General features: G+C 33.2%; 2 protein-coding genes and 1 long non-coding RNA gene across 3 annotated transcripts; 2 read left to right on the top strand and 1 right to left on the bottom strand.

Moving 5' to 3' along the window:
• Positions 1–4,590: 4,590 nt before the first annotated feature.
• On the bottom strand, positions 4,591–5,667 carry LOC110706149. The gene is made up of 2 exons (XR_002508244.1): positions 5,416–5,667; positions 4,591–4,856 (listed from the first exon to the last, which is right to left on the bottom strand). It is a non-coding gene; the product is annotated as an uncharacterized LOC110706149 (long non-coding RNA).
• Positions 5,668–8,388: 2,721 nt separating this feature from the next.
• On the top strand, positions 8,389–15,129 carry LOC110706153 (splicing factor 3A subunit 2-like). The gene is made up of 7 exons (XM_021884058.1): positions 8,389–8,588; positions 8,678–8,847; positions 13,465–13,541; positions 13,640–13,705; positions 13,789–13,863; positions 13,968–14,042; positions 14,537–15,129. Exons 1-7 carry the CDS (start codon positions 8,437–8,439, stop codon positions 14,939–14,941), a joined length of 1,020 nt encoding a protein of 339 aa, XP_021739750.1. The 5' UTR covers positions 8,389–8,436; the 3' UTR covers positions 14,942–15,129.
• Positions 15,130–17,196: 2,067 nt separating this feature from the next.
• On the top strand, positions 17,197–23,551 carry LOC110706152 (ras-related protein RABC2a-like). Its single transcript, XM_021884056.1, has 6 exons — positions 17,197–17,797; positions 18,687–18,755; positions 19,374–19,439; positions 20,145–20,266; positions 20,774–20,902; positions 23,065–23,551. Exons 1-6 carry the CDS (start codon positions 17,653–17,655, stop codon positions 23,176–23,178), a joined length of 645 nt encoding a protein of 214 aa, XP_021739748.1. The 5' UTR covers positions 17,197–17,652; the 3' UTR covers positions 23,179–23,551.
• The last annotated feature ends 935 nt before the right edge of the window (positions 23,552–24,486 follow it).

Here is a 24,486-nt window from a genome sequence, read left to right as displayed (position 1 = left end):
AGCTACAAGTTACCCTTATATTGCTCGATATACACTAATATTAATGTAAACCGGGTGTATACAAAAGTTTTTGTAATTTTTATGAATAACATAGGAACATTTATATTCCCAAAAAAAAATGTTCTTTTACATATTTGCCCCTATTTGATTTCAAAAGCCTTAAAACAGTCTCATGAATTCTCTAAATTGATTAATATTTTATATATAAATAAATAGTTTTATTTCAATAATTAAATCCATCTTTTACTCTCTTCATTTCTTTTTGTTTTTCCTATTTGTAATTAAAGAGGCTTTTAATTAATTTTACTGGAGTACAAGAATTATGTAATTGTGAGATGTCTTGTTTAATTTAATCAATCTGTCCCAATACTTAAAATTTATTAGACATTTATTTTTGTAGAACTCGATATTTTTTTTATGTTCTCTTGCTAAACAAAAAAGTAGATTTACTAAAATCTTGAACATTGCACAGCTACATAACATATAATCCATTAATCACCTATATACCTGTAGACACCAAATTTTGATCCCCTATTTTCCATAAATTTTTTTTAACTTTCAATTAACTAATAAATTTCGTGTAATTTCATAATTATGATAACAAATTTAATTTTGCTAACGACAACCGCAATAATTAGACATAAGAGACAAATTCAAGTAGTGTTTATTTATAATTTTGGAGTATACAAAACCCTTACAATTTGTACTCCTAATTTACGAACAAAACACGAGGTTAATTTGTAGCACAACTCGAACCTTGTACACTTCGTGCCGGAAACTTCAAGTCGTCATTTATTCATGATTATGAAACTCATTAACGCCATTAGTAGCACCACTAACGCCATAATCAAAGCTAAATATAAATTTTGCACTCGAAAATGCTCGTCGAACGGAGATGGGGCTTGACGGTTTTGGTTACCGGGAGCCATGGAAACCGAAGAGGAAAAGGCAAGGGGTGTGTTTTTTTTTGGGTAAAGGGTGATTTCGGATAAGGGAAATCTCCCTTATAGGGGATAAATCTTATCCGTATTCTTATCATATCCCAATTGTGTAACCGCTTAGTCTATAATAGTAGTAAGTGTATCTTTTACAAATAAAATAAAATAAAAACAATGTTGTTACCACTGACGTATGTAATAATTATGTCGTTTGACATATCCTAGTCAAGAGTATCAAATATTAACCCTTTAATCTGTACAATTTTAAAACTGTGATCGTTTTTATAGTATCACTCTCTAAACCCGGATGAAGTTTAGCACTACTGATTTCATGTATCCTATTGTTATTATTACTCTAATATTTTCAATCACCTTTTAATATATAATTAATTAATGAAAAAAAAAAAAGAATTTAAAAATGTGCATGAAAATATGCATGCATACAATTACCAATGCTAAAGTCACGGTTTAATAACAATGATAAGATAATAATAAATGACAATCACTAAAACACAAAACATGCATGTAATGCATGCATGGTAATTGGCAATTGCCATAAGTCACGGCTCCCTTTGTATTTTTTTTTTTTTATTATTATAACTTGTTTTAGTTCCACCATTTTGCATTGCTTTGTTAATAACGTAATACTACTACTTCATATTTCATCTTCTTCCTTCCTTTCAACTTCCCACCAAAACACCATTACCATTGTACCTTCATGAGTCATATTTTCTCTGTTTCATACAATAAAAAATAACAAGTGTAAGTATGCATGCTATTTCTCGTCATGGTTATTGCAATGACGTCAATATTTGACATTGAAAGAGTGACTCTAAGCAAAGATACCTCTGCCATTACCACTCATTTGATATGTCAAATCTCTGCAGAAAAAGAAAACGGTAAGCCATGTTGGTAATTTAGCAACGAAAATCAGAAAATAGTGTGATATGACAATACGTTGTATCACTGAGTTGTGTTTCTTCCCAAACGGTAAGGTGATATGACTACCCACAATCAATAGCAAACAACATTTTTCTCCTTGTTATTTTCTGATAAGTTGGTTTTGCAATAGTGTGATTCTGCTAATGGTAAGTCTGAAATACGAAGAGTAAGCACAAGGAAATACACTATTCAAATGGAAGTAGTACCAATTAACCATTGTATTAAAATTATATTGGTACTTTTAATTATTTTAAGTCATTAATAATATTGTCTTTTGTTCAGTCAATAGTATTTAAGTTTTACATAAAGTAGTAGGCTATTCTATTTGTCCTCTACCTCATTAAGACGAATTTTGGTTACAATTTCTACCTAACTCTTGTATTCGTAGGTATTTATTTTGTATAACAGTATATTCTTTGTATTTTGTATTTTAGCTCCCATTTGCTCCCATATATATACCACCCCACTCTTCACAAGAAAAAACGGAAAAAAAGATCGAAGAGAACAACTAAAAAAAAAAAAAAAAAACTCATAAAAGAAGTCTAAATTATTTCAGCACTATTATTAGATTAAAAAAAGTAATAAAATTTTTTTATTTTCGGTATATATATATATATATATATATATATATATATATATATATATATATATATATATATATATATATATTGTAGAAAGACTTGGCCTAAAATTAAATCGATCATTTTAACATTACCTTGATTAATTCCTCAAGATAGCTACTCAAAGCCAAAGGTAATATCTTCTTTCTTTTTATTTGTGATTTCATATTGTTTTTTACATACATTTACTAACTTTTCTACTTTTGTGTGTTCCATAACCTCATAGGGCATTATATGTGCCAATTTCCTAATTTGGAAACCAAGTAGAATTTGACTGACCGCGAGTAAGTTTGAGAGTGAGTATACATGGTTTGTTTGATTTTTTTCTTGTATGTATCATCATTATGTAGAGTATGAAATGGAAGTAATGATAATTGTACAAAATGCATAAGGAATCTCCAAAGAATGAATGATGGAATTCTAGCAAGATAGCAATTTCGACCACTTTATTTTTTATTATGTAAAAAATCGTTTTTCATAATAAAATTAAGAAATAAAATGTTTACAGTAACTTTATGTATTTAGGAGTGTATGAGACTTGGAATTTTATAAAAATAAATTTTAACCAACCCACAAAAAATCAGACATTAAGGCTTAGTAATACCATAAATTTCTTACTACAGGTCTGTCCATTCTCCAATTTCGACCAACATTCTTTTTTAGGGGTGAAAGTTCGGTTTGCGGTTTGGATTATAGCCAAAACGGAATCCAATCCGAATTAATTTGGTTTCGAAAATCTCAATCCGAATCCAAACCGAATTAATTTGGTTTCGAAAATCTCAATCCGAATCCAAACCGAATTAAAATTCAATCCAATCCAATCCAAACCGAATTAATTCGGTTTTTCAAATTAGAATCCAATCCAAACCGAAATTTGTTCCCTTCTTTTGCAACATTCAAATCTGAAACTCGAACTTCACCCTGAAAATTCCTACAATCATTCCATGTTAACTACATTCTTTGTGAGAGAGTAAGATATTGAGAAATGAGAATTGAGAATTAGGTTCTTTTTTTAAGTTTATATATGAAAGGGGAAAGTGGTTGGATACTTTGAAAAAGAAAATGGGTTTAAAGTATTGGGTCGAAATTCAGTTTGTAATTCGATTTTCGGTTTTTTTAAACCCCAAACCGAATCCAATCTGTAATCTATATTTTTTAATTTTTCCAATCCGATCCAATCCGAATTCAAAAAAATACAAACCGAATTACTAATTTGGTTTGGTTTTCGGTTTGGTTCGATTTTAATCCGAATTACTTTCACCCCTATTCTTTTTTAATAATAAAATTTGAATTGACTACCTAGAAATTAGGTTCCTTAAGCTTTATAAATTGCGGTCACATGTTCTCATAGGATGAATACTCTATTTTTAATGATTTTGACAATACTAGGTATTAAAATGTCAAACTGATTAGAGGCTTTTTTCCCAACCAAGAATACTTTTTTTATTTGGCAAATCAAATGACTTCTAAAAAAGGAGAATTTTCTACAGAGCATCTGAATGTTTGTCCTTAACATACCATTAAAAGGATCATGCTAATTTCGAAGTACTTTGACCATTATCACCCAATTCCCCATGAACGTCCCAAACCGGAGTGTTGTTACAGAAAATTCATTATCATTCATTTCAACCGTTGGATGAATCCCAATTTTTTATATGTTATAGAAGACTTGTGTACCTTTCCAAAGACCTATCATATGCGCAAATTCGATCGTTAAAACATGAGTTATGGTGTCCGAAATATTAGAGACACTTTAAACCCTTACGATATTTAAGGAAGAATAGAATGAACATTATTATATAATTTGTGTCACCCTATTATATATACCTCTGGTATTTTTTTAAAAAAAATATTTTAATTTAAGTCATTTGAGGAAGCTATAATGCCTCAAGTTGATATTAATTAGGGGTGAAAGTTCGGATTTCGGTTTGGATTATTGGCCAAACCGAATCCAAACCGAATTATTTCGGTTTTGGATTTTTGGAACCGAATCCAACCGAATATGGATTGGATCCAATCCAATCCAAACTGAAATAATTGGGTTTTCAGAAATGAATCCAATCCAAAACGAATATTTGTTGGGCTGTCTATTTGGGCCTAAAAAATTGGGCCTATTGTTTTGGCCCTTAAAATAGCTTAATATTTGCCAAAATTAGGATATAGCATAATAGAAAAAAAAAAAAAAAAAAAGACCAGCCATTAGAATAAATTTTCAAATTACAAAAGTCTTAAAAATGCAATAAAATTCAACTAATAAATTCAACATGGCACATGGCAGCTTCAACATAGCAACAGATTCAACATAATGGCGGCAGCTTCGGCATCTTCAACTCTTCAAACCTTCAAAGAGTTTATACTGCATAGAACATACATGTCACTAAGGCATTGATATTTGAAAGATTTACTATGGCCATATATAGAGAAGTAAAAAAGCTTGAATACATCAAACTTAAATTCATATAAACACCTAAGAACAACATATAATACAACAAACTTAAAAATCAGAACAACATATAATCTAACTTAAAGTTCCAAACTTAAAATACAGAACAACCCAACCAAAACAATTAAATTAAAGTATTAATTATGATATATAACAATAACAGCAAATTTGGGACTAATAAAAAACAGAAAATCAATCAACAAAATTAAGGCTCATAAATCAATTGAACATAACAGAACATCATATATGCATGCTTTTCGAACCGAACACAACTATTCACTAACTCAAACATAATATAACAAAATATCATTATAGTATTCACCAATTGACAAAGAAAGTTAGAAACAAAGGAATATCACCAAGTCGAACAGAATATAACATCAAATTCCCAATTCAAACAGAATAAAACATCAAATTCACCAATATAATTCGAAGAGAAGCAGGAAAAGAGGAATGAAATAAGAATTCTTACCTTTGAGTGACTGAGAGAGGTAGTGGCGGAGGAAGGTGGTGGCGCGCCGCGGATTTGAGGGAGTACGAACACCGGATCTGACGGAAGGAACTGAGATACGAACAAGGAAACACCGGAACTGAAGGAATGAACTGAGATATGGTGGTCGGAGTGAGGTGATGAGGGACGAACTGAGGAACTGAAGGGTTTTGGTGAGGAACTGAGGAATGAAGATGGGCGAAAGTCAGAAAAAATGAAGGAGGAAATTAGGGTTTGCTATATATATGTAGGGGAATTGGACTGGAAATCTCGATGGGCTTAAATATTTCGGTTTTCAGTTTTTTGGCACCGAATCCAAACCGAAAAAACTGATCCGAATTTCTAGTTCGGTTCGGTTTTCGGTTTTTGTCCAAACTACTTCCACCCCTAATATTAATCCAAAAAAGAGACACATATGTATCACTTTAAGACTAACACTTTTATTTAAAAAAGGTTTTCTTCATCCTATGGCTATATGAAAGGAGCATTTTAAATAATTCATTTAGTTTGGAATAGAATGTCTTATACTTTTTAAATAAATCTAGTTTAAGTTTTAATTCCATCACCGTTCGGAAGAGCAAAATTTCCTTATGCGTTTCTTAATAAAGAGACAACTAACTTTTAATTAAGCAAAATATGGTCTTGCATGCTTGTATCATTTCATTAATAAAATAAATCTTTCGAGTTATGGTTTATGGCTTATATTTAAATAAGAGGGTAAAATTGAATATTCAATCATGATAGGTTATAAGATGATCTATTTGCTGCAATTATCTCTGATAGATCGCTTACGTAATCTAACATGATTAAGGTTTTCAATATATACTACCTATCATTTAGATTTAAGCCATATGGAATGTCCATTCTGCATAAGTTAATTTCATACAATTCAAATACATTTCCTTCGTATTCTTCTCGATTCATACCATATAAAATTCCCTTTTTAGCACACTCAAATAAGCCCACACAATCTCTTTTTAGAAGTTGGTCAACTCTAAATAAAGTCGTTAATTGAAACGCATTTTACAAACAAAATCATTCTCCTCAAAGAAACTCCTATGGTGTCGCTGATTCTAGTGACTTCCTCAAACTTGATAAATTGACCTCCATCTTGAAAGCAAAATTGCTCAGCCTCATTCAAATGACCCTATACGGATCGACCACCTCTCCCAAAAAAAATAAAATATAAACCATCTTGAAACCTCTTATGAAATTTTGACCATGTATAAATGGACGTTCGTAAGAACTACGTAGGGTTTGATCCGGGAGTGGATTCAAATCCCACAATGAACGGTACGTAGGACAACTTTAATGCTCAAACCCACCATATATTTAATTCACTTTTATTTTAAATTTGAGTGTGACTGACAATGTGGAAATTTTCATGTTTTTGTGCATTAGTTTAAGGAAAAGTATGTGAATAATCATAACTAATTAACAACGTACTAGTAAGAGCCTGTTCGTCAGAACAGAGGAAGAGACGAGTTCCAAACGTTCGATCTTCCTAACTTATACCCCGTACCTAGATCTCTAATTTTTCTAAGACCATACTTATATAGTGCCTCACCTAATGGAGTCAATGTCGTTTTCTATTTTCTATTTGAAAACGATCATAAACAAAAAGAACGTTTCTATTCGGGCAAAAATAGAGTGGCGACTCTAATTTTTTTAGTCAAATTATCGACTTATGTGGGATTTTGACTTCTAATTTTAATTAGTCAAAAAAATGGGTACCACAATACCAATAGTTAAAGTAAATTATCATGCAAATAGGCACTGGACGTCTGGACGTACATAAAAAAAAAACCTTAATAATTCTTCTCAATGGACCTAAGTTACATAGACACTTCATCGGTTCATCCGACTGTTGTGTCTGTGTCATTACTGTCATACTATTATATGGGTTGTTCAACCCTTTTTTTTTTTTTAAATAAGAACATTTTAGTAAACTAAGAAAAATAAAAAAATGTTAAATAATATGGGTGTTAATATGATATGTATGATCTAATGAAATGACGAAATGCCAAATACACACTGTATGGTTAAATTATTTTTCATTAAATATATTACTCTCTCCGTTTCCGAAAAACCGACCCTTTTGGGTTGATTTCGCGGGTATTAAGAAAGTTAAATAAAAAGAAATTAAATTATATTGGAAAATTAAATTTACATGGGGTTTATAAAAAGTAGAGAGAGAAAGTAAAAATAGTAAATGAAAAAACAAAATTTAATATGAGAAAGCTAATTTTGCACAACTTTTGTTGTAAATTGGTGGGTATTTTAATGCAAATAAGTTGATTATTTTGGGACTAAAATTAGGCCAAAAGGGTCGAACTTTTGGAACGGAGGGAATATATAAACTGTAACAAAAAAAAAGGGTGGAAGAATAATCAAAACTTATTAATTTATATTTTATATATTAAAAGGTGTTCCTTTTAAAGGAATGGTGCCACGTGACACTCTTCAAAGTATGTGTGTCTATGTCCGTCATCATCCAACATATATGCGCAACGTAAGCTAGCCACTTCATTTAACAAAACAAAATATACTTTTAACCAGATTCGAACCCATAACCCCTATATATGTAATATATATGTAATATATTTACCATCTCAACTCTCAACTAACTATTATTAATGTTTCTAGTTTTGCATAATGTTATAATATTCCTTTCATTTATTAAGTAAATTAGAGGTAATATAATTCATTTATTTTTCACAAAATTAAAATATAAATACATATGATGTAAAAATAAAAAGTGATATCTAAGACAATGCCCGAACTACTAGACACTAACTACATAAATAGTCCAACATAATTGTTAAATTAAAGCAAGAAGTACACAAGTTAGTTAGCAGCTAGGGCATCACTTGGAGTACACAATAGTTTTTTTTTAAAAAAAAACTAAAAAAAGCATACAGTGAGAAATTATCACCTTTAAAAGAGATTATAAGTTTGGACAATTAGGATTACTCGTAGAAGAAGTGAAGGAAGGGAAGAAAGATGGACAGAGAGTGGGGATCGAAGCCAGGAAGCGGTGGCGCCGCCACTTCTCAGAATGAAGCCATCGACCGTCGCGAACGTCTCCGTCGTCTCGCCCTCGAGACCATCGATCTCGCCAAAGACCCTTATTTCATGCGCAATCATCTCGGCAGGTTTCTTCTCTTCTTCCTTCTTCTTCATTACCTATTTCAAAACCTTCAAATTTCCTATTTTAATGGCGGATTCTTTGATTTTTCAACAGTTACGAGTGTAAGCTGTGTTTGACATTGCACAACAATGAGGGTAACTACTTGGCTCATACCCAAGGAAAGCGGCATCAGACTAATTTGGCTAAGAGAGCTGCGCGTGAGGCTAAGGAGGCTCCTGCTCAACCTCAGCCTAATAAACGCAAAGTTAATCTTCGTAAAACTGGTTCGTTTCTTTCTTTCTCTCTTTTCTTTTTTCTAATTTCTGTCATTTTTCCTAATTGTGGTTTTATTTGTGGACCTGATTAAATTAAGCAGATTGTTGGATTTGTCTTTTTGTAATGGTTTAGTTGTTGTTTAAGATGATTAATGGAAGATTGGTGATATATGGTGAATTGGGTAGTTGTTAATTTTGTTTAATTTTTCGGGTTGTGAAGCGAGGTTTGAAGTTTAGCTTAGAGAGTTGAATGTAATTACTTTGTAAGGGAATTTCTTCGAGGAATTTTGTTGGAGAGAAAGGATTTAGAGAAGTTTTTTAGGGTTTTTCAGGCTCTATTTTTGTTGATACTGATTTATAAGAGAAAACTTTGCTTGAACCTCTTTGAAGGAAGGGAAAGGGTTTATGTTTGGGAGGCAAGGGAAGAGTTTTCGAGGGTTTTGCTTCTGGTTGATTCTTAAAGGGATTGGGTTCACTCTTTGGTTGATGCATTTTCACATTTGTCAGGCACTCAGGCAGCATTGGGGATTGGACTTTCTTGAGTATAGTTATGGTAAAAGCATTACTAGCAACGGAGTATTATTTATCTGTGTTACTCTAACTTGTCAATGTTGGTGTCATAGCCATGTCTTACAATTGGACAAAGATAAGGGTATGGATTCCATACCCAACACTTACCTTAGTCACCTTACAATTGGACACTTGATGAGTTAATGATATACTGTAAGGCACAAGACGAGATTAATGGAAAAGTAGCAGTATAGAAGAGTGCAATCAGTTTATATGAAATAGACCTACTATTCCGGGAATGATAGAGGTCCAGGGTTGTGTTGGAATTTTATATTCATGTATCTACACAGATTTAGTAAAAAAAAAAAGAAAGTCAGCGTCCATGTTTTGGGTTCCAAACTCATAATATTATCAGCTCCATGTTTTTATATATTTTAAGAAATGGAAATGCTTTTAAAATCCTTTTAGATATTATCTTACTGCAGTAGTACTTGCTTTCTTGCTGAAAAGAACACCTGTGTTGTGTCCTAAGCAATATCTTGAGGAAGTTTTGTCTACTTGATTGCTCAGATATGTATTGGACATTCATATCCATGTCTTAAGCAACATATGTTTTCATGATATATGGGTGGTCCTTTTCAACCCTATCTGTTCATTTTATCTTCAGTAATAAGTACCCAAACCCATGTTTGTAGTCTCTCAATACTTTATCCCCTATAATTCTTTAGCCTCGCTTGAAATTCTAGGAAAAGTAAACCCCGGCTATTCTCTTCATGGTGGTGGTCTAATGAGTGAAACACATGGAAATACACAGTGGAATAAATCTACTCTATGAGAATATTAATTGGGGAAATTGATTTGGCCAAAGGGGCAAAGATTCATCATAGGAATACCTTTTTTTGAAAAGTTTATTAAGGAAACGGAGAACAAGAAGTCAACAATATGAGAGTAGTTTTCTTAGCTTCTAGTTTTGTTGTGGTTGGATAATCCTCCTTATCTATTGCCTCTGATGTAGTTCTTAATATTTACTATTTGTACACAAATTTAGGCAGTTGGAGATTTAGAGAGAGAGAGAGAGAGAGAGTGTTGATGTGGTAAATGGGTAGGTGCTGGATTATAAAGTTAAAGATTGGAAAAAAAAAAATCAAAGAGGAAAAAGTTGGGGACCGAAGGTTAATTAAATTTTAAAGATCAAAGACTTGATATGTGAGAAAAGAGGGAGGTGGCATTGGGCAGAAAGTACCAAGTGGAGAAAAGTAGACCTATTAGACTAAAAATTTAGTAGCAGGTAGGATTTGGATCAGACCAAGACAGGGGCTGTGTAAGTGTGTAGGGTCTAGGTTCGACTCGACTCCTATCCGGACCCGGACTATTTTTCATGGACTCAGACTAGGAATTCCTTTTATCGGATTCAGATTGAACCTGTTTCTTCCTAACCGGTCAAATTTGAATTAAATTGAAAAATTGCCGTCCCTAGGGGTAAGGGTAGTACAAGGGGTTTGACAAAAATGGGATAAAGTGAAAGGGGCCAAGAACTTTAGAAACGGAAAGTTTAACAGCTTTTAAAAACGAAAGTATTGTATGTGTTGGATCTTGGTAACTTTCAGAACACATGTCACCAGATTTGGTAATGCGATGTCTGTGACATTGTGTGTGCGTGTGTGTATGTGTGTTTTTCTCCTTTCTGTAGTTAGATTACTGTTTGATATTGTTATTGCATCAACTATATGTTTCCTGCTTTATATGTGTTAACAATAGAGTTTTGTCATGAGCTAGGGTTAACTGTCTGTCTATGTTCTGTTACTTGTAGCAATTCTGATACTTTTGCTAAAATTTTGTTGAGACGTTATCAACTTCTGATAATTTTTACTTAAACTGTTTGTCTATGTTTTGTTACTTGAAGCAACTTCTGATACATGCTAAAAATGGGTCATGGGTAGAGAATTTCGTTTTCAATAATGAAAGCATAATGTTGGCATCTTGTTTCTAGTCTGCAATTATATTATGATACACTATTATTATATCAATAACCAATCATGGGGAAGAACATTTAGCCGAAGTAGGATCAATAAACTGGTGTCCTATGGGGATTTTGAGTGGGAAGTAGTCTAGTATTCCTGTAAATGTAACAACTTACGAGTCTTTTGTGATTTTACTCTGGAATCCAGAGCATCGTTGGTGACATCATTAATTAAATTTTGAAATTTATTAGCAATAGGTAAATCAAATATTGTCATACGATCGTATCCAATTTTTGGGTAGTAGATAGATAATTTATAGGTATCATGTAGCATTTAGCCGCATCAAAGAAGATTTATAAATCAGGATATGAGGTTATTCATCAATTTCAGGCTTTCAGCCAACTGGCTTTCCTTGATATCCTTCGTTCCAGGATGGACTTGGACCTTACTTCTATAGTTGTAGCTATTGTTGCAAAATGATTGTCACTGTTAGAAAAATTTAAAAAGTGTGTGAGTTAAAAAGCATGGGTTTTATAATAAACTCTTGACACTGTGAATTCAGTGACTCTTTTTACCCTTATGTATTTGGAGTTAACTGAAGAAGAATTTATAACTGAGAGAGGGGGAACTGAGAGATAGGTATTAAAAGGCTGGGAATCGAGAGATACTTAGATTTACTTATTTTTTTTTAGTGTTTTATAGTTTATGGCTAATTGTTGATGTCTGTGTCGTCTTAAGTGAGGCTTCATGATGCCTGGGAAACGGTGATTCAGCATATTACATGAGCTAATTATTGGCACAGGTCTATGATTGTTACACTTTGTAAACTTTTTACTTTGATTCGAATAATTGATTATGTTGTTATCTTGAGGTCTGTCATAATTCATGTGTCTGTTTGAGTTGGAAGAATGGTCATTCAAGTTCTTGTGAATCTACATGGTTTTTTAAGGAGAGTGGAGCCCTTCCCCTGTAGCTTTATGCTGTTAGCTGTACTGTGATGTGTGATGCTGTGATCTTCATATTATAGTGTCCAACTAGCTATATTATTGAAAACTTTTAACCACAACTGTGAAGCGCAGTTCTTCCTCAATTGGTCCATCATGTTCTCTATTTGGCGATAACACGCCCTTTCAAATTTAAAATTATGGTTTTTCTGGAAAGATGCTTATGTAGAAAGGTTTTTGCTAATTTTTTCATCTCTATTTTGAGTAGCAATATCTGAGGTTGAATGATGCTTGTAACATTGTCTATTTGTTTCACTTTTATGGGCATTATTATGTTTAGAGTCAGATATGCATGTGCTTGGCATTCATGCTTATATTTTTGTACGTGGTTCCTTTTTTGAAAAGATGCTTGTATTTTGTTGTCCTTACATATTAATTGTTTGCACTATTATTTTTTAAACAGTATATTATTTGAAATCCAAAGCAGAATCCAAAGCAGAACATATGTTTTTATACTTAATGTTGAAATCTGATGCCTTAATTTGCCATGTGTCTTTGCTTATTGGAAAGACCATATTACACTTCTGTCCTTGGAAAATGTTAGCATCCTATTCTCGAAACTAAGGATTTATTTGATACAAACAAAATACCTTTTGTAGTAGTATTTGTGTGGTTGGGCCCTTCTCTCCCTTTATCCATCACCCTGTTCAAGTCATGTACTTCGTATGTTGAAAGTCTTATTATGCTGTGACAACTTTTCACGCATCCAAAATAGTACACGCGACTATTATATCTGGATGGAGGGAATATAGCTATGTTACATTTTAATTTAAACTGCTATTAAGTGCAAAGGGACTACAGAAGTTTAATACCGATTTAAGCTTAGCATATTGGAGTTATTTGCATGCCTACTAAAAACTTGGGCAACTAATTTGAGGCCTTCGTTTCTTCAGCTGTATTGGTTAAAGTGACTATGTTGAATATACATAAGCTTGTTGGTACTCATATTTATCCTAAAGCTTGTGGGTTGTTAGGATTGTTGATTTCGGTCTTTCTTTTCTTGTAGGGGAAACCTAATGCGGCCTCCTGCGTAACTTTTTTGCTAGTGTTTTATGTGGAACTGGTAGTGCTTAGTAGCATTCTCTTCGGTTGATTAATGGTTTTGTACCATATGTAATTGTCTAAAGTTTTTTTTTCTCTCATTCTTGTAGTCAAGATTGGCCGACCTGGGTACCGAGTAACTAAGCAATTTGATCCCGAGACAAAGCAGAGGTCTCTTCTTTTCCAGGTACTTGCTAAATTCATGCTTGCTATTAGCAGAATTTACTTATGGACCTAGTACTCTGCTATAAATTTAGATACTGATATCTTTCTATGTGATTGCAGATAGAGTATCCTGAGATTGAGGACAACTCAAAGCCAAGGCACCGGTTTATGTCTTCCTTTGAGCAGGTAAGTTTCAATATGTTGGAAATTTTGAACTCTACAGATTTTTCAATTGTTGCTTATCTTAATGTTGTTTACTTCTTGAATAGAGGGTTGAAGCTTTTGACAAACGGTTCCAATATCTCATGTTTGCTGCAGAGCCTTATGAAATTATAGCTTTCAAGGTAAATTTTATATGACGTGTAATCTTTGTCAAACCATACAAATTACAAAGTAAAACTCGTAGTAATCTTGATGTCTTATTTATATTAATTGCTTGTGCATTCAGGTTCCTAGCACAGAGATTGACAAGTCTACCTCCAAATTCTTCTCACATTGGGATCCCGACTCCAAGATGTTCACGGTATGCCATAAATTCTTGCATCATACTTCCTTTGTTTCATATTCGTCGACACATTTCTTTTAGGGGCTTTAGGCGCGTTTGTCAATGCATAATTGCAAATGTGAATAACTTTGATTAGATACAACAACAATAATAAAAATTGGGTATTCTGTATTTGGAAAATAGATGTTGAGACGATTATGAAAAGATCTCGCATAATGTGTTATCTTAAATATAAATCACAAAAGGGGGTTAAAGTTAATTATATGAATAGTGACCTAAGTAAAACCGTGTCAACTAAAAAGAAACGGAAGACGTACTTAGTATTAACTTTTAAATTCTTTTCACTTTGATATTCTTCTTCGAAGATGTTCACGAGATCACAAGATGCCATTTCTTGCATTATAGCAACTAGCAAGTATAATTGGGAAACAGTACGTCCAAACCAACATTGCGGTTATCTCAATTCTCAAATTTGTTCTGAATTTTGAGCTTATTCTTGTGCAATTTTGCAGTTGCAGTTATATTTCAAGGCCAAGCCACCAGAGGGGAGCAAACCACAACCTCCTCCAGCACCAAATGGCACTTCTGCTCCTGGGGTCCCACCAAGGCCTCTTGCCCCACCTCCGCATGCTCCTCCACCTCCACCCCCGCAGGGACCTCCACCCCCACAAGGACCTCCACCCAGTGCTCCATCTGGAAATCCTCCAAGAATGCCGCCACCTCCTCCACCGCCATCAATGGGCAATGGTCCGAGGCCCTTGCCTCCTGGTGCTCCTCCAGCTCCACCACCTCCCCCAACTGGGAGTGCAGGAATGTCAAACTTCTCGATGGGGAACCAACCGCCTCCTCCACCCCAAGGTTTCCCTGGTCAACAGATGCAAGCTCCACCACCCCCACCTCCCAACATGGGCCAGTAATTGAATCTACAGTAGTTTTGGTCTGGGAATTTTGTACTAGATTCGAAGTTGTTTTCATGATAGCCTTGTATAAGATTGTACTATTATAGGTTCGTTAAACATTGGGATAAATATCATTATTAACAATCTTTTGAGAAGGATGGACGATTTTTTTTTTTCTTTCCGTAATTACACTGCCAATTATCCTTTGTTATTGCTTGCAATTTTTCCTCTTGTTTGTTGTGTGTGTGCCGCTATGCGCTTAACTTCGTACATCATCATGGGGTGGAATGGCGAACCCACCAGAACAGTGGCTTGGCCCTTTGTTGCCATGAAAAACGTTGCAAATTCACTTATTCACGAAAGGCCAGAGAGTTTGGAAGGGGTTGACTTGGAAAATATATTTAGTCCTACACTCCCTACTGCTATGAAAGGGGAAAAAAATGATTTTAAATCTAACTACAAAAGTACAAAGTATTTGAAATAATGATATACCCACATTTAAAATACTACTTTCGGATCTTATTATATGCAACTTTGGAATTTTTTATATCTCATAAATAATACGCCCAAAGTTGCATATACTCGCAACTTAAGGGTATTATTTGTGAGATATAAAATATTCCAAAGTTGCGAGTAATATGGACCGGAGGTAGTAATATAGTCCGGAGGTTGTACAACTACTTCCGTTCTTGAAAGTAATTTACCCTTGCTATATGTGCAAACTCTAACAATCTTTAGCAATTACTCCCTCTATTTTTAAATACTTGTTTCACTTTTCTTTTTCGACCGTTTTTAAATGTTTGCTCCATTTCTTTATTTGGAAAGCTCTTACAATATTTAATTAATTTCTCACAACAAGTGGACCTAACATTATTAATTTAATATTCTCTCTCCTTCATTTCTTTCAACTACTTTTGTTTTTTTTTACAATTTTCTATTCTTCCACTAACCCCACTACTTCTATATTTTATTACTTTCTCCAAATTTTTCCTATAACTCCGCGCACGGAGAAAAAATAGAACAAGTATTTAAAAATAGAGAGAGTAAAATCTAAGTTTCATATTACAAAAATTATACACCGTAAATGTTACTGGAAAATCAAAGTAAATTTTGAGAAAAATTTAATAGAATTTCATATAACTATATTTTAAAATATGTGCCAATCATAATTAATTCAAAGCTTTCTAACTTTGAACACATAATTCAAAATGTGAAGATCTTTTAGGATTATATCAAAAAAGAAGATCTTTTAGGAACATATAAAATTAAGTAACTGCTTTAAAAGGAAATAAATTTGTAACTACTTGTAAGAAATAAGGTGAAATGTTATCCGTAATCCATAATCTATTTTTCTATTCTTCTTTTCCTATACGAAGTATTTTCTAATTTCCAAAATAAATTTTCAAAATAAGGTTAGGACAAAAAGAATTCAAAATTTAAAATTTATTATAAATTTCTAACCACAAAGGAGGGAAAAATGAAAAAATATCTGAAAACGGAACATCCTAAATGGGCCAATGAAGATGAAATTGACCCCATAAACAGCTTGTACTTAACTTGTTAAAAATTAAGAAGTCTACTTATGATGACAGCATTGCCTAACTCATTCAAACACCTGGATTATCCAAAGTGCATGCTTCACCTGCTCCTTTTTAGTCATTCGTATGATTACTTAGCTCATTCCTCAAACCTGTCGATTGCAAAATCTTCATTATCTGTTTTTGGTTTAATTTTGCTTTCTTTTCATAATCTGTATTTATTTATGTAGTATAATGATGTCTGGCTACAGGTACATTGTTGTGACGGAGTACAGTACACGTATTTTTATCACATTAACTTTATGGAGAATTTGGTTAGGTCGGGTCAATTTCGAATGTAATCTCTTCTTTCTACAGTAGTTAGTATAAAAATGTTTCATTAGGTTTTCACCTTTTAATTTATGCAATATTTGACCATCTGTTAATTTAGGTGCAATCACAGAAAAAACCAAAAAAGAACACATGATATTCAATTGAATCAACTCCTAAGTAAATAACAAATAAGACAATTTTAGTGGGATGATGTAGTAATTCGGGTTTAGTTCAACTAACTACGGAACACCTTTTAGGATGAAAATTCTAAGGTAATCACTCCTATAATTTTGATCATCTTAAGCCATCCTGTTACTATATAATCCACAATTTAATTTAAATTAACCCTCTCCAAATCCAATCTTATTGTCATCAAGTAAAAGGAATCTAAATTCTAGAAAACTCAAATATAGAAACCTATAAGGCTAGAGTATTCCTAAACACTCCCCCCAATCCCCATTTTAAGCTTGGAAGTTGAAACCTAAGTAGTCCAAACGTCAAAATCAAATAAGCAGTAAATAAAAGAAACTCCAAACGACCAAACAAAAAAGACCCCGCCTCGAAAATAACGGGTTTTGAATTTTGCACCGTAACAATTAACACCTTCCCTCCTTCCTTCATCTTCCTCTGTCTCTTCCTTGTTCAGATACCAGCTGCTTTTCTTCCAAACACGCCACGTCACCACTCTTTCTCTCTCCTCTTCTCAACTTAACAGAACTACAAAGCAACGAATTTCCCGTTTTTAATTTATAAAATAAAATAACATTCTTCTTCTTTATTTTTTTTTAAAGTTGATCTTTTTGTTGCAATAAAAGCAGAAGTCTGAATTTCTCAGCAACAAAGAAGAAGAGCAAAAGGAGAGAGAAAATTAAAATAAAAATGGGTTCAAGTTCGAATAATAGTGGAAGTAGTAATTATGATTTATCATTCAAAGTTTTGTTAATCGGTGATTCTGGAGTTGGCAAAAGTAGTCTGCTTGTTTCTTTCATTTCGAATTCTACTCACGATCAATCTCCTACTATTGGTAATTTCCCTTTTTGATTTTTTAAATTTGAATTTTGATTTAAATCAAACTCACCGACAATTGGAGTTTTTCTTATTTATTTTTGTGGATCTGGATTTTGTGTTTGAAGGTTTGAATTATTGAGATGATTGGTTGTTTTTTGGTATAGTTTTTCCAGATAATTTACTCAATAAAATAGTACAACTTTCGTTAATTGTTCGCTTTCATCAAAATTTTTATATGTAATATTATTTAATTTAATTTGAGTAGATAGTTTTACCTACTTAGTCAAATCGAAATAGAAAGCGCAACTAACATAAAGAGGGTCGAAGTAGTTTATTAATGTTGTTTGATTGATGAGTATAAAATATCTAAGGTTGTATGATAGATAGTGTATATAGTTTTTTCTTAATAAGCCCAATTTTCATGAAATTATGGAAATTTATTTATTTATTTATTTTTGAAACAATGGAAATTTAATTGAAGACCAATAATCTAATAATTTACGACTACTTCAGATTTTTATATATTTTTTCTTCCAATTTCGAGTTTTGTGTGATCAACAACGGATGTAATCTTGGTTTCTTGGTGTAAACCGTTGCTAATTCGTAGGTGTAATGTGCACCCGCGTACCTCTACCTGCACGAGTGTATTTTACTTTATTTTTTCGAACCCAAATTAAGCTATCTTTGAATACACTCGTGATTTATAACAATGATAAATGGTTACGGAAATAGGTATCTTGTATTTAGTCAATTGAACTGCAATCGCGACCAATATCATAATTTTGGTTGAGGGAAAACCAAGTGGGATAGATTTTAATGAACAATGTGTCTTTCTTTTTATTGACAATTTGCCATTGCCATTATGATTTGCTTGCTAAGTTTGGTTGTTGATTCACTTTTTGTAGGGGTTGATTTTAAGATCAAGACGCTCACTGTTGGTGGGAAGAAGTTGAAACTTACAATATGGGATACTGGTAAGTGGTAACTAGTTGCACAATGCACTTCTTTCTTACTCCATATCTTAAGGTTCATCTGTTTTTTATATCTCGATTATATGGACATAAGAATGTAGTAACTAGAGAGAAAGATATCACTTAATTTAGACTTTTAAACTGCATGATTGGGTGTTGACTGGTTGTTGAAGCTTTGTAAAACTATATCCCCAAACAACACATGTAAATAATGAAATTGCCCTACATTGATACAATAAGAGAGAGTTTATTACTTTATAAGGCTAATGGACTACTCTGATTATAGCCCTATAATTTTAAGGTGGAACCTATTTGGACTTGTTTAGTGGTTTGTATATGATGATGGGTGCAGTCCAGGCCCATATTTGTGAAGTGGACTCAATTCTGGGCCATCTTACATCGAGAAAAGCTGTTGATCGTAAAATGAGATGAGTTTTAGTTTTAGGATTGTGAATTTTATTCTTTATCTGCTTATAGTCTCTAGCCATCCCTTATCTTAATGTACATGCATTTTATCGTTTGCTCCGTGATTACTCTTTGTTGAAAATTTATCGCAAACTCCAACGTTGAACTATTCTTCAATTTGGAAGAGCATTACTAATAATATGTATGCCTTTGCAGCTGGTCAGGAGAGGTTCAGAACACTGACAAGCTCCTACTATAGAGGTGCCCAAGGGATTATTCTTGGTATGTTCTATTTCGGAATGTATGATCATTTGACCAACTAGTTTATTGAGATTATAGTCATTGTTATAAGTAGTTACAAGAAGCCAATAGGTCATGATTCTATTTCCCATTAGATGAGGGTTTTTTTTTTCTTTTTTTTTTTTTTGGGGGGGGGGGGGGGTTGTTAGATTAATCCATTTCGAATTGTTGTTAGGCACACCTCTCTATCAAGAGTCATTTAGCTTTTTTTTAAAGTATATTTGTTTTGCCAAATATTTAATGTAAAGTAGTGCTCGTTGGCTGGTGTTATATTGTATTAGATTTTAGGGACTCGATTATAGGAATGATACTTTCTTCTCTCCAGGCCTCTCTTCTCATCACTCACATTTTAGCTTTTCATGAATCCAAATTTATGCAAGTGTTCACACTGTATTCAGAACATGCAATTGGGTTTATATCTGATCTTATGTCTACTTATCCATATGTTGCTATAGCGAGCATGGAAAAGGTACATAGCTGAATAGTATATGCTTCAGCAGAGTGTTTGCACTTTGTTGTCAGTGCAAAAAATTAGCTAACCATTAATTCTAGCATCATCCATTTCATAAGCACTGCTTGACAAAACCATTTCTTATCACCGCTGGCTGATTTTTCATGTAGAACATTTTCATATCCTCCTTTTGACTTTTTCCCCCTTTTAACGTCTTTACCTTTTTGTCATTTTAGTGTATGATGTCACAAGAAGAGAAACTTTTACCAACTTGTCTGATGTTTGGGCTAAAGAAGTTGAGCTTTACTCCACTAATCAAGATTGTGTCAAGATGCTCGTGGGAAATAAAGTTGACAAGGTATATCCTGTTTATCCATACTTCTATGCATTCTTGAATTTTTTTTGTTCATTTTTGTAATATTAGGGCTTGTACTGCAGCATTTACAAAACATACATTAGATTTTACTAAGTGCTTGATCTCTCCTAGCCAAGACTCTATTTTCTGATGAATCTTATTCGAGTAAAGTAAAAGCTTAGTCTTTTTATGCTAACATAGCTGTTTCCTATTCTACATTGGAGGCTAGTGCAGTTGTTGATATTGTTGATGATTTGGTATTTCATTAGCATCATAAGTTGTGTGGCATTGAGATTGATCTTTAGGACTTTTTTGAATTAACAATTCAAAGGAAGACTTCTGAATTTGATATTATCGGTCCTTTTTAGAAGTGGACGAAATTGTTTTATAAATTAAATCCATTCATTTACTAGAAGTAGAGTTTTTCCTGCCCCAAAATGGTATTTCCTTTGAAAGGTTGATGCTTATTAGATATTAGGAACTCACTGTTCTTGCTGATTTTTACTTTAGGATTCGGAAAGAGCTGTGACTAGGGAAGAAGGGATTGCTCTTGCACAACAGTTAGGTAGTTTATTTCTTGAATGCAGCGCCAAAACTCGAGAAAATGTGGAACAGTGCTTTGAAGAGCTTGCTTTGAAGGTAATATATTTTCTAATCTTAAAAGTGTTTCTGTTTTTAAGTGCCGTAGTGTAGGTCTTTTGGACTTGATAGTGTGTCTCAAAATATTGAAATTATTAGTTTGTGCTTAAAATTCATATGTATATATCATGAATATAAGATGGCCTACTGTCTTTCGGTAATTGTACAATTGCTGGTGGTTCCACTTACATTTGATATTCCATGGTTATAGATCAAGCTTGGAAATTTTGGTGCTCTAAAGTCGGGAATTTGTCATGTTTAGTGTTTGTTTGGTTGGATACATGCACTTATATATATCCTATTTTCTCTTAGGAAGTTTAGTGCTTTAGGTTAGGAATTGATCATGTTTACTGTTTTTTAGTTAGATACATTTACACCCCCAGAAAGTCCCGCTATCCATGGGAGGTGTTTAATAGTTGGATGGTCTGCTTAATTAGGCACGTGGGAGGAGGAGGAGGAGGAAGGAAGGGGTGGGGGGGGGGGGTAGGGGACTTGCGAAGCAACTTTGCACATATTCAGAGTAACTATTTGCAAAGTTCAAATCCCCACATTCCAGCTTAGCTTATTTCTCTGTTATTTAGTATAACAAGTTTCATATAGAGGGGTATGTAGAGGAATTAAATTTTTTTGAGTGGATAGAGACTTGTAAAATAGAAACTAGCTCAAGATCTAGCTTGTACAAACTCTTTTAACTTTCTTACTCACTCTTCTAGCATAAATCAACCCGAAGCCTTGCCCATATAATTGTCCATATAAGCACAGGACTTGGAACAATTGTGCCTTCACTTACTCTTCTAATCCTTTGCATAAAACTACCATGTAAATGCACATAAAACCTTGACTTAACCTTGTTGTTAATAGTTTGTCACTTCAAAATGCCCCAAATAACCTCATGTGATTGTGTATTATTGCAATATTCAAGTCACAACTCTACCAAAATGGTCACTTGAAATCTGTCTGTCAATTGTAGGGTAGAGGAATTTAGCTTTGTGTTAAAATTATGATGTATAGAAACTGAATAAGGGTCGGCAAAAGTTGTAATTACATTTAACATTAATCATGGTGTGTCAACATGGAAAAAGCAATACAAAACTGGTATTAGGGGCTTATTTGTAAAGTTAATAGTATGTAAGATGGCTGCTAAAATTTCTATAATTTTGGCTACTTAACTCTGTTATCTCTCCTTTATTTGTCCTAGAAAAAAGGGGGTGATGCTCAAGATCTATACTTAGATTAAAAATGTCTTACTTACTCTTTCATAACATAATAATTCTAACATAGTAATTAGAAGATACGCTAGAAGTTCTTCTGGTTTAGAATCGTACAATTTTAAGTCATGCGGAGTTGACTGTTTTAAGAATATCAATTTCTTATAACTTTTACTGTTAATATGCAATTACTCTGTATAAGATTTTAATGATCAAAGACTTACATTGGGCAAACGTGCATAGTTAACATAAGAACTTTTAGAGGTGGAGTGTTATATACACAGAAGAAAAAACAATTAATAGGGGCATGACTGCATGAGTCAACATGTCAAGGAAGAGGGTATGAAGTAATTTATTTTTTCTAATTCTCTTTCCATATTTGGTAAGTTTAGATACTTTGGCTGAAGCTGAAACTAAGCATTTTACAAAACTTGACATAGTATAAAACTTTAGGTTACCAAAGTATAAAACTTTAGGTTAATTGTTTTTATGGTGCGTACATGATTATTTCTGATTTTGGTTCATTTATGCTGTAAATACAATGTGAGTTTTCCATTTAAATTTTACATGAAAAGTTGATTGGAGGCTTAGCCCTCATAGCAGTAATGTTGGCAACATGCTCTAGACCTCTAGTCAAATGATTCGGGTATTAGCAGTGTTACTTCTACCAAATTACTCAAGACCTTGTGGAGCGTGAATGGGTGGGGAGATTAGCAAAGGAGAAGGCGAGGGATGGGCTTAGGGCAGCATTTTCCTCCTAAAATGTGTCAGCATTCGAAAAGTTTGATTTGTTAAATGGATCTCTTCATTTATCCTCTTCCCGTATCCCACCCAATAGGGAAACTTTTAAGGAACAAGTTCTAACCAGTATGAAGTATATATTAACAAATTTACTGTAACTTGTATGGAACTAGAGGAATCAGGATAAATTTGACTTTGCTGACTATTTTACAGATTATGGAAGTTCCAAGTCTCTTGGAGGAAGGGTCAAATGTGGGAAAAAGGAATGTCTTAAAACAGAAGCAAGATCAAAGAGCGTCTCCTCCAGGTGGTGGTTGTTGCGCTTGAACAGCCACTGCGACTCCATATACTTCAAAGGAGACCTGAACCGCAGTTGCAACTTCATTATTGGTAGAAGTTATAACATGTTGCGGTCAAATTATGTACATGATAATTCTTTTTTTTTCGCTTTTCTGCTGTTCCGTGTGTTTTATTCTGCGTTTAGCTGTGTATCCGTCATTCATAGGAATTAGAGCTGTTACAAGTTTGTGTATAATAATAGTAGACTTTCTTAGGCATGGCTTCTCTCATCTACTTGGATTTGATTGTCACTTTGCTTGCTTCGTGAGCTATACATCAGCAATAAGTTTATGTATCGTTGGTAAGTTAAGAGTTTAATCATGCTATAATATCCATCAAGGGATAGATTGAAGTCTATTAAGATTGATCATTAAACAAAAGCAACTACTTTCACACAAACTCTTAAGATTTGAACGCATTCTTCTCTTTAAAGCACAACCTTTTGCCTACCGACTTTCTGTCGAATCGATCTTTATAGGAATATGGTTCTCTCTTCTCTTGTTCAGCGCTATTGACTTAAAATGATATTATTTTCAATGTTTTATTATTTTGTTTCTTTTAAATTCCACTTTTTTTGTCCAACTTTTTTGAAAAAATCACCTTTTATATATATATATATATATTTTTTTTTTTATTTACTAAGCTACTTTTTTAAGTACCTAAATTCTTGATTACATCACTCCCATTTCAAATTTTGACAAAAAATTTAACTTGTGTCTTTCGCTCCTAAATCATGTATTTTTTCACCCTTAAAAATATTTGACTCTTCCCTCTATATAAATGCATGACTAAATTGAGTAAAGCTCTAAAAATTCAAACCTAATTTTGCTACAAAAATTAAATTGTAGTATTTGTTTATTCTCAAACCCTAAATTGAGGTAATAGAAGTGGTGGTTGAGATGGAAGGGAAGGTTTTGCTATGGTTGATGATTTGGAAGTGGATGGCTGAGATACAATCAGTTAGATTTGAAATAGGGGTGATGCAATAAAAAATTTAGATACTTAAAAGGTGGTTTAGTAAATAAAAAAAAATACAACAATTACCACACATAAACACTTTCTCTCTCTAGAAGAGAGTTTCTCACTCTAAAAATAGAGCTTTTAGTTATTTTTATTAGAATTTCGGTTTAGCGGTGGCAGCCTCCAATTATTTTTAGCTAATTACAATAAAAACGCCTTCTCGTTTATTGCGGTAAGCCGAGCCAACGGATTTTGCTTTCTAACTTCCCTTGGCCCTATGTTGCCATTTGACAATTCCTATTGATGCCTTTATTAAAGCCCAGACTGATCTGCAAC

The sequence above is a fragment of the Chenopodium quinoa genome, unplaced genomic scaffold (genome assembly GCF_001683475.1).
Source record: "Chenopodium quinoa cultivar QQ74 unplaced genomic scaffold, ASM168347v1, whole genome shotgun sequence".
NCBI classification, from domain to species: Eukaryota; Viridiplantae; Streptophyta; class Magnoliopsida; order Caryophyllales; family Amaranthaceae; genus Chenopodium; species Chenopodium quinoa.
Note: the sequence above shows the minus strand (reverse complement) of the source record. Positions and strands in the feature narration are given on the sequence as shown.

Coding starts and splice junctions, on each gene's coding strand:
- LOC110706153 (XM_021884058.1), top strand. CDS start 8,437: ATGGACAGAGAGTGGGGATCGAAGCCAGGAAGCGGTGGCGCCGCCACT. Junction 13,706..13,788: donor TTATGTCTTCCTTTGAGCAG/GTAAGTTTCAAT, acceptor CTTCTTGAATAG/AGGGTTGAAGCTTTTGACAA. Junction 14,043..14,536: donor CCGACTCCAAGATGTTCACG/GTATGCCATAAA, acceptor GCAATTTTGCAG/TTGCAGTTATATTTCAAGGC.
- LOC110706152 (XM_021884056.1), top strand. CDS start 17,653: ATGGGTTCAAGTTCGAATAATAGTGGAAGTAGTAATTATGATTTATCA. Junction 17,798..18,686: donor CGATCAATCTCCTACTATTG/GTAATTTCCCTT, acceptor CACTTTTTGTAG/GGGTTGATTTTAAGATCAAG. Junction 18,756..19,373: donor ACTTACAATATGGGATACTG/GTAAGTGGTAAC, acceptor ATGCCTTTGCAG/CTGGTCAGGAGAGGTTCAGA.